This window comes from Miniopterus schreibersii, assembly GCF_964146895.1.
Source record: "Miniopterus schreibersii genome assembly, chromosome: 10".
NCBI classification, from domain to species: Eukaryota; Metazoa; Chordata; class Mammalia; order Chiroptera; family Miniopteridae; genus Miniopterus; species Miniopterus schreibersii.
In genome coordinates this window covers 62,165,340-62,175,624 of record NC_138110.1, presented here as the reverse complement: position 1 = coordinate 62,175,624, position 10,285 = coordinate 62,165,340, and the positions used below count along the sequence as shown (strand labels likewise).

At 45.4% G+C, this 10,285-nt stretch overlaps 1 protein-coding gene across 1 annotated transcript; it reads right to left on the bottom strand.

Annotated features, from left to right (window-relative positions):
• Nucleotides 1-8,277: 8,277 nt before the first annotated feature.
• On the bottom strand, nucleotides 8,278-9,410 carry DEFB121 (defensin beta 121; the record flags this gene model as incomplete). Its single annotated transcript, XM_081148329.1, has 2 exons — nucleotides 8,278-8,411; nucleotides 9,353-9,410. The coding sequence occupies 2 exons, from the start codon at nucleotides 9,408-9,410 to the stop codon at nucleotides 8,278-8,280; spliced, it is 192 nt and encodes a 63-aa protein (XP_081004455.1).
• Nucleotides 9,411-10,285: the final 875 nt, after the last annotated feature.

Genomic DNA, 10,285 nt, shown 5'->3' with positions numbered 1-10,285 from the left:
CGGAGTCCATCCTCTCAGCAACTGGGAGTGGTAAGGGCTCGTAGAGAGGATGGCGGTGGCAAGGCCAGGTTTTTATTTTATTTTTTCCCCTAGAAAAATCTGACAGCCGGTGCTGGAGATAATTACCAGGGCAGAGGAGAGTGAGGGAAGATTAGTAAGGAGGCTGTTTCTCTCGAGGGAGAATTACAAAGCCTGCAGTGTAGCTGAGAGAGCAGACACATAAGAGTGCGAAGGAAGAAAAACATCCCTGAAAGCCGGACCCTTGCAGGGGACCCCCCAAGCTGTGGAAGTAGCCATAGCAACCAGCTAGTGAGCGCTGACTCTCTGCTAGGTTTGGTGGCAAGTATTTCACAGGTAGAGTCTCCTTTCATCCTCACAACCAGAAAGAGTTTCCCCCACTGTACTGATTTGAAAACTAAAGTTCAGAAGAGTTAACTTTTGCCCAGGTGACCATATGAGGAATCCAGGGTTTGAACCCAGGTCTGACTGGCTCCCAGTATGGTGCTTCTACTCATAACCCTGCTCCCTCCTATTTCTTCAGACTTGGGATAGCAGAGGCCCCAGCTCCATGGGGAAGTCAGTTCGAAAGGAGCCTCTAGGGATTCTTGGCTAGAAAAACTCGAGGAGTCTCTACAGAGAGAGGGGGGACTAAGATTGGAGTAACACTGGGTTGTGACCTTTGTTAATTTTATAACAGCTTTATTGAAGTATGTTCCATGCCATAAAATCCACTCATTAAGTGTGCAATGCAGTGAGTTTTTATAAATTCATAGAGCTGTATTATCATCACTACAGTCCAATCTTAGAACATTTCCATCACCCAAAAAATATCCTCATGCCAATTTGTAGTCACTACCCGTTCCCAACCCCAGCAGTGATGGAAAAATGTTTATGATAATACCATCGACTATGTATTGGGCGTTATCTGGGGTTAATCCTCACAAGGAAATACATATGACTAAGGAGGAAACTGCGGCTCAGAGAGATGAAATAACTGAACCAGGGTCACTGAGGGGTCCAGGATTCAAATGCAGGACTCTGGGCCCAGACCAAGGAGAAGGTTCTGAGGAAATGTATTTGTAAAGCTGTGGGAGATGTAACATTGTTTAAGCTGAGAAGAAATACACTGTAACAGAGGTATTGAAAATATAAAAGAGAAAAGGATTTGCTGATAGAGAAAAAGCCAAGGGAAGCAGAAGGGAGTGGAGTCAAAGAATTAAATGGAAACACTGGACTTCAACAGAGAGAGCTTTCTTTTGAGAACAAAGGGGTTTTATAGAATGACTGCATAGCCCTGTCCTTACAACCTCAAACTTGGCCCAGCTGGTGTGGCTCAGTGGTTGAGTGTCAACCCATGAACCAAGAGGTCACCAGTTCAATTCCCCGTCAGGGCACATGCCCAGGTTGTGGGCTTGATCTCCAATAGGGAGTGTGCAGGAGGCAGCCAATCGATGTTTCTCTCATCAATGTTTCTATCTCTCTATCCCTCTCCCTTCTTCTCTAAAATCAATAAAAACATATTTAAAAAAACAACCCTCAAACTTGTATGTCAAACAGACCTGAATTCAAATCCTGCTTCTGCTACCTATGTGGCTGCTGTAGAGATTTATCTGTTTTGTTGTGTTTTGTTTTGTTTTGTTTTTTCTTGTTGTCTGTCTACCATCTGTATCCGCCTTCCCATTTTGGGGAAACCCCCTCACCACCGAAGCCTTAGGGAGGGACAGTGCTGCCTCCTAAAGTTCAAATACTTGTTTTCTGCCTCTCTTGCAGCTAGGATGTGAGCACACAGCAGAGCCTCAGCCAGTCAGATGCCCCCGTTCTGTTTTCTTAATCAGACGCTCATGATTCCAAGAAGCAGGAACAGTGGAAGACTTATTTCAGCAAAAGAGCCCACAGCGCCTGGCCGGTGTGGCTCAGCAGTTGAACATTGACCTAGGATCCAGGAAATGGAGGTTCAATTCCTGGTCAGGGCACATGCCCGGGTTTTGGGCTCCATCCCCAGTAGGGAGCGTGCAGGAGGCAGCCGATCAATGACTCTCTCATCATTGATGTTTCTATCTCTCTCCCTCTCCCTTCCTCTCTCTGAAATCAATAAAGACATATTTTTTAAAATAAAATAAAATAAAAAAGAGCCCACAGTGACATCCAGTATCCAGGGGCAGCAGGGAAGCAGAACAAGCAGGAGGGGAGCTCAGAGTCCCAAGCAATGGGGTTCAGCGACAGCTGTGTCCACCCTGAACTGGATCTCAGGGTGATTTTTCACCCTGGCTCTACCTACACACCTTCCAACCTATTTTTTAAGCTTGATTATGCATTCCCTGAGCTGCCAAATAGCCAAAGGGCTTCTTTGCTAAAAATTCTAACTGATACAGTGAACTATGGACAAATTGTTTAATTTAGGGGGTAATAATAGTATCTGCCTCATGCTTTCTGTTTTTAATATTTTTTATTTATTTTTTCTTTTTAGGGAGAGGGAGAGAAACATTGATGTGAGATAGAACCCTACTGGGGACTGAGCCTGCAACCTGAGCATGTGCCCTGACCAAGAGTCAAACCAGCGACCTTTTGGTGCATGAGAGGACACTCAATCAACTGAGTGACACTGGCCAGGACTCATTATTTCTTATGACATTTAAGTGATAATAAAATGTCTATCTTGTGTGTAGCAAAGTGCCAGGCAGATAGTTAGTGCTCAGTTCACTTTAGCTACAATTTCTTTGTTTTGAAGGGTGAGAGAAGGGAATGGGAACCTTGAGTGGGTTTGACCTCTACTGTCTTAGTGAAAGTAGAGCTAAGTTCCTCTGTTGGGTGGAGGGAGCTTGAAGAAAATGGACAGTCTAGAAAAGCCATTACAGGTGACACAAGAGAATTACCCATAGACACAGAGCTGAGAAGGTAAAACCTGTGATCAGGGCTGCAGGGCCCAATAGGAAAACTGAATGTGTACTCAGGACCCCAGCAAGGCATGGGTCAAAAATAAAGTCAGAAAAATCTCAAAAACCCATTTTAATTTTAGCCTACAAGAATGTTTTTTATCGTTTCACAGAAGTAAAATTTTATTTCAGAGCTGAGTGTTGTTTTATTTTGAATTCTACCTGGGCAGCACTGTAAACCTCTCCGTGTTTAAGGTCACTCAAGGTGTTCACGAGGATTTGCTCTGTGTGCAGTGTTGCTGATCAGGATGAGGGAGTTTGGGGAGCACTACCCAGCAGTGCAGTGGAGGTGCCAGGTGTTTGGTTCGGTCAGGGTTGGGGGAGCCATGTGTCCTTGATGAGGTCCTTCAGTGTCTGCAGGACTCATTGACTGAGACAACATAGCAGATGTTGGCCAGCCTGTGTTCTGAAGTTAGCCTCCTCTCCGTGTTACTTTGGAAAGTTTCATTAACTCTGAACCTGTTTCCTCAGGTATATTATGGGGGTAATAATAGTGTTTACTTCATAGGGTTGTTAACGAGGATCCAATGAGTAAATACACATAAAGCACTTAGAACGACACCTGACACTGAGGGACTGCCATGTTATCATTGCAATAAACCAGAAATTCCCAACCTGGAGTTGTCAGGCTCTTCCTTGTTACAACTCTTTGCAATATTTCATAAGCCCCCTTACAAATTCTTATATACACAGATTGCCCAAGGAATGAGAAATGACCTGGACTGAGATAAGAAAAAATTTAAAAAGATGGTTTAATTGCTATAGCACATTTATGTTTGGGTGATTGGGTTTATATTTTTATTGCATTTTGTTTATATGTACTTGTGTGTATGTGTGTAAACTTTTGCATATATGTATATGCTCAGATTTTGTGTGTTTTATGTATATTTTGTGTGCATGTGCTATTTGTATGTATTTTGTAGGTATATGTGCAAGTATGTTTATACTTGCATATAGTTGTGTATAGACATGTCATTGGTGTATGGGTGTGTGCTTGCATATTTTTGAGTACGTATCTGCAGGTGTATTTGTTCTCAGGCCATCAAATGCCATGGCCGAGAGCCCTGTCCAGTTCAGCCCCTTTGTTCCCCTCTAGCCCTACTCTCTATGACTCTGGGACATGGCAGTTACAGGGTGATTTCCTGTTAAGCTGGTAGATCTGGGCCAAAGCTAAGGGAAGTGCCTGAAGGGGGACAGGGAGGAGGCGCGACCGAGGTAGCCAATGAGCAGAAGCCCCTGAGAGAAGAGGCCTGGAGACAGGGAAAGTGGCAGCCTTGGTCTGAGAGCCAAGGTGTCCCCTGGTTACTGTGTGCTATCTCCTGGGGCCTGCCAAGGCCAGAACAGACTGTAGCCTCTGCCTTCGTAATGCCTCCCACATGGGTACAGCCTGGCCTGGCCTGGCCAGTTGTCTAAGACCAGCAGCACCCACCCCCTGAAATCTGTGCAGTTGCTTTTTTAAGTTTTTAAAGGGCCACTGACCCCCTGCAGCCTGAATTCCACAGTGGGGTCAGAAACTAGTTATCAGGTTCCCGCATGGGTCCCACATAGGCCAGGTACTTTTTATCTTTTTTTAATAAAATGTATTGGGGAAACATTGGTTAATAACATTATTTAATTTCATGCATATATATATATATATAGCTTTTTAAAAATAATTTCTTATTTTTCAATTACAGTTGACATTCAATATTATATTAGTTTCAGGTGTACAGCTTAGTGATTAGACATTTATATAACTTACGAAGTGATCACCCAGGTAAATCTAATGCCCATCTGACACCATTCATTGTTATTACAATATTATTGACTACATCTATTCTCTGTATGATACTTTACATCCCCTATTTTGTAACTACTAATTTGTATTTCTTAATACCATCACCTTTTTCACCCATCCCTGCAACAACTTCATATCTGGAAACCATCAAAATGTTTTCTGTATCTATGAATTTATTTCTGTTTTGTTTGTTCCTTTACTTCATTTTTTAGAATCCACCTATAAATGAAATCATATGGCATCTGTCTTTCTCTGTCTGACTTACTTTACTCAGCATAACACCCTCTAGGTCCATCCATGTTGTTGCAGATGGCAAGATTTTGTTCATTTTATAGCTGAGTAATATTCCACTGTAAAAATGCACCATTTCTTCTTTATCTACTCATCTGTTGATGGACTCTTAGGCTGCGCCCACATCTTGGCTACTGTAAATAATGCTGCAATGCACATATGGATGCATATGTCTCTTCAAATTAAGTCAGACAATTGCTTGATTAATATCGGTTGAATACCCGATGTTTGCCAATTTCCATTCTGGGAAACAGAAGATAAATCAGCCGTGATCTTCATGGACACTACAGTCTATCCTAAAAGTAGACATTGAACAAATGTAAGTACAGGTATGATGGGTGCTGCAAAGGAGAAGTGCAGGGTGCAATTGGCAGGGTCAGGACTAGGGTGAGGCGAAGGAGGTGCCAGGGTGCAACATTAAAGGAAACACTTGCACCACCCTAAGAGTAAGTGCCTCCTTAGATGTTGCATCATGGACACCTCCCTCTCCTCACCCTAGTCCTGTCCCTGGCAATCAGAAAGGTCAAAGTGGAAGGGAAAACACTCCAGGGGAAGGGAAAGGCTTTGGGGCATCCCTGGTAGTGGTCACTTGCTGCACTGTTGGATACTCAGCATCTGAACCCCTTTCCATCTGCCATTATTTTGGGTCTTGATGGAAAGGAGGAATGACCTCCCACCACAGAAAGCACTAAAGACAAATATTCTTCTGTGCCACCTTCGGAATTAGCAGGCAGGCACATGACCCAGGCTCAGCCAACTGGATGCTCTAACAAAGGACTTTGAACCTTAAAAGACTAAATCTAAACCACAGGGAAGGTGAAAAAACATTCACATGGTGGCAGCAGCAATGGCAAGAGTTCAGGTGTGATGCCGTTGTCCAGTGCCAGGATGGCCATGCAGGTGGTGGGATCCTGGTGGACCCCCCAGCTTATTCCTGCTGCCCACCCCCCCTTGCTCCTTCCAAGCCCAGTTGTCTAGACTTACAGTTAGTTCTATCCTAGGAAATTCCCTTTCTGCCCTTTTGGTCTCTGATAAACTCTGACCATCACACTAATAATAAACGTAAGGTGTTTCACCATCATTGAGGGGATGTTGCTCTACTTAATAAAGAACCCTTGTAAGAGTGAATGTCAGAATATGGGACAATCTGACCTGGCAGGGAGAGTAAAGGATCAGTACCAAACTCCGGGTTAAAGGCCTGCAGTATGAGAAAGTAGGAGGGAGGATGCTAACGAGGGACTGAGCGGAGAGAGCGACTCTGAAAACAGTGAGGAAAAGTGGGGTTTGTACAAAGCCAGTACACAGGCAGAACCAAGGGGCCTCGATGGCTGGCTTGATATGAGAAATGAGGAGAAAAGCTTCATGAAGCCTTCCGTCTCAGACAATGGTAACGCGGGAGCATTTGGGAGGAGAGACCTACTTGAGTCTTCAGCCTTCTTGGCCTTCAAATACCCCCCGAGTTAGCAAGTCTGTATTACATTCCTACTGTGTTCCAGGCACCCGGGAGGGAACAGTGAGCAAAACTGACGAGGGCCCTGCTGTCCTGAAATCCAGATTCTCCTGGGCAGATACACTACAAGCAAGTAAATAAACGAAATAATGACTGAGTTTTGAAAAGTGCTAAGAAAGAAATTGGTAGAATGATATAAAGGACTCTTTTAGATGTAATCATCAAGGATGGCGTCTAAGGCCTGCAGGATGGGACAAAACAACCATGCAGACGTCAGAGCAAGAGCCCTCTTAGGCAGAAGGGACGGAGTGTGGCAAAGCTCAGGAGCAGGAAAGAGGGTGCTGCCATGAAGGAGCAGGAAGGGGACTAGAGTGACCCGAGCACAAGGAAGAGGGAAGATGCCCCAGGGGTAAGCAAGGCCAGGCCGGGAGGGCCTCAAGGCCGTGGTGAAGAGCCTAGGCTTTCCTCTTGGTGAAACAGGAAGCCATTACTTGGTGTTAAACAGAGCTGCTACGTGGAAAATTAGAAGATTAAATGAGAAAGACAAGTTAGGAGGTTATTGTAGAAATACAGATTGAGATGGCAATGGCTTGAACTAGATGGAAAGAAATGGATGGTCTTGAGATGTGTTTTGAGAACAGAGCCACGGGTCATGCTGAGAGATTGAATGGGGTGAGGCAAAGGAAGGAACCAAAGCTACCTTCTAAGTTTGGAGCAACTGGGCTTGTGTGCTGTTACTATTTTCTGAAAAGGGAAATAATAAGGTAGCAACAAGGCTTGGGGAAGTGAGGTCTCCACCAGAAGTTCCATTAAGCTTCCAAATGGAAATGTGACTTAAGAAGGCGGATATATCAGTCTAGAGGTTTGGGAAAGTCTGGGGTTAGAGATATGAATTTGGAAGTGATCAAGTTAAAAAAAAAAAAGTGTTCAGCCCTGGACTGCGGCTGAACAGTTGGTTGAATATCACCCCACGCACCGAAAGGCCACCAGTTCTGTTCCCAGCTGGGGCACATGCCTGGGGTTGGGCTTGACCCCCAGTAGGGGGCGCGTAGGACCCGCTGTGGGGCCAGCTGACTAGGGCTCTGTGCGTGGCTGAGATTGTTACCGCACTGGCCCGTCCCGTTCTCCTTAACTCCCCACACACCTTTCTTCCTATTTATTTATTTTTAATCCTCACCTAAGGATATTTTTTCCTTTGATTCTTTTTTTTAAATATATTTTTATTGATTTCAGAGAGAGGAAAGGGGGGGGAGGGGGAGAGAGAGAGAGGAAGAGAGAGAGAGAGAAACATCAGTGATGAGAGAGTCATGGATCGGCTGCCTCCCGCACGCCCCCGACTGGGGATGGAGCCCGCAACCCGGGCATGGGCTGTGACCAGGAATCGAACCCCCATCGCCTGGGTCCTAGGTTGGTGCTCAACCACTGAGCCACGCCCGGCCGGGCTTTTCCTTTGATTCTTTAGAGAAAGAGGAAGGGAGGGGGAGAGACAGAAAGAGAGGAACTATGGACGTGAGAGAGACACATCAATTGGTTGCCTCCTGCACGCATCCCTACCAGGGCCGGGGATCAAGCCTGCAACAGAGGTACAAGCCCTTGATTGGGAATCAAATTTGTGACCCTTCAGTCCTCGGGTTGATGTTCTAACTACTGAGCCAAACCAGCCAGGGTCCTATTTATTTCTAAGTACAACTCAGTGGAACTGCCAGATGCAAACAGGGTACAGCCAAGAATGATTTAATAGAGCTGTGGGATCCAGTGATGTTAGACTCGAGTTTGGATACGAGCTGTCAGACTGCAGAAGGTTATCCCAGGCTTCCAGTTGAGTTTTAGTATTTAACGTTGGTAGACACGAACTTCGGATTCACACAGCACTTAGCCTCAGCGCTGCATAATATGTAGAATACTTCATTCTCTTCACAGGTGATTCTGCACATTCCCAATGTTTTCCAACACTTCATGGCTGGAATTAAAAGGGAAAGAGGGGGCAAGCTGAGGCTTGAAATAAAGCAGAGCACTGGGGAAGGGGGAAGCCAAAGTAGAGAAGACAGTAAGAAGGGAAATAAGGAGGTATGTGGGGAAGAAACCCTCATAAAGCATCCTTCAGGTTTAGGGGAGACTATAGATCACTTCCCACTTGTGTCCCCAGTCACAGCCTCAAATTCCTCCCCACTCAGTGGCCTGGAACTTACGAGGCAGCTTCCCCTGGCAATCTCCCTTGGGGGAGTCAAGAGGTCCCTCTCTCTCCAGGGTTTCATCTCACTCATATTATAAAGTACCCAGGTGCCCAGTATCAATTAGTTACCTTTCCCTTTGTCCCTCAGTACCTTTCTGACCATGTCAACGAAAAGGGACAGGTATCTGAAATACACCCATCTGGACATCTGCAAGTCATACTTCCTTCTCCACAATTATCTTGGAGCTTTTTGCTGGTCTTAACCAACCAAGATAATTAGAAACGATTGTTCGGGGGAACCTACTACCTAAAGGAGCCCAGATAAATTAAGGCCGCCTGAGAGAGTGGAATCAGAATCCTCAAACGATCAGAAATTCAGGAACCATTTTCATGGAGGCAATGAGAGATCAAAATTCAAATGCCCCAAGGAATGTTTCAGAAAAGCTCCCATTTTCTCTATGCTCCATGCCCAAGTCTCCTCCTTGTACCCTGCTCCCCAGGTCATGTTCAACTTCCAGAGATAGTGGTTCAGGATGGCCAAGTAATGGCACTAGAAGGATCATTTGGTACCAAACAACTCAAACTTCCCTTGGCTAGAGAGATCATCCAAAGGCCTCTGTGGAGACCGCCAGGTCTTTCTCCCAGCCCAAGCTGTTAGAGCCCCCAGCGTTCCCCGAATAGAAATGAGGTTCCCTGAGGCACTGCCCCTTGGGAGAGATCTTGGTTACCTTTGTGGACCTGAGCCAGTGGCAGGATAACAGTCAAAACCAGAAGAATGAGCTTCATGAATGATGGGAGAAGACAGGAGGCTTCTGGACTGGCAAGTCAGACAGAGGTCTCCATCCTGGGCAGTCCAGACTGGTATTTATTGCTTCAAGGAGCATGGTGGAGCCATGATCAGTGAACCAGAAGAGGAACAGTCATTTAGATCAGATGGGCAGACAAATAATCAACCACACTGGTTGAATGGCTAATATCCAGATACCTCACCCTCTTCGGCACTTCCGAGGAGTCTGGGGGTGGAAAGAAGGGAAGTTCGCAAAGAGAAGACACAGCCTCATCTTTGAAGAGTTTTATAATACAACTACTGAACCAAGAAGAAGGGAAATGTTTTAACTATTAATTCATTTCTGGTAAATGAGAAGAGAGAGAGAGGGAGGGAGAGGGAGAGAGAGAAGTGATGCTTCTCTGTTCCTTGGGTTCTTTCCAGCAAGGACATCTTAGGATTGTCCCAAATGTTGGTGGTTCATTCTAAGAATACTAAAGGGCAGAAGCAGAGGGAAATACCTTGATAGCTCCATGGTTGTCACCACTGGAAACTAAAATGTCAGCATTTGTGGAGTCCGACGAGCAGGAAGGCCACAGAGCTCGCTTTTCACAGCTCATGTTTATTAAGAACAAATAGCATCCTCCTAGATGGCAAAGGAAAAGCCTTCACTACTATTGTGGCATTTCATATACGGTATGGTAGGCTGTCTTACTGACCCCAGCTCTTCACCCTTACTTGAATCCACATTTTTGTCACGGTCTCATCCTGGGAGGAATGCACTTCCCGGTCCCTTCACTTTTGTCTCGGCTGTGTGACTTTTTTTAGCCAATGATATATGGGCAGAAGTGCCAGTGTGCCAGTTCTGAGCTCAGGCTTTAAAAGGTGGTGACTG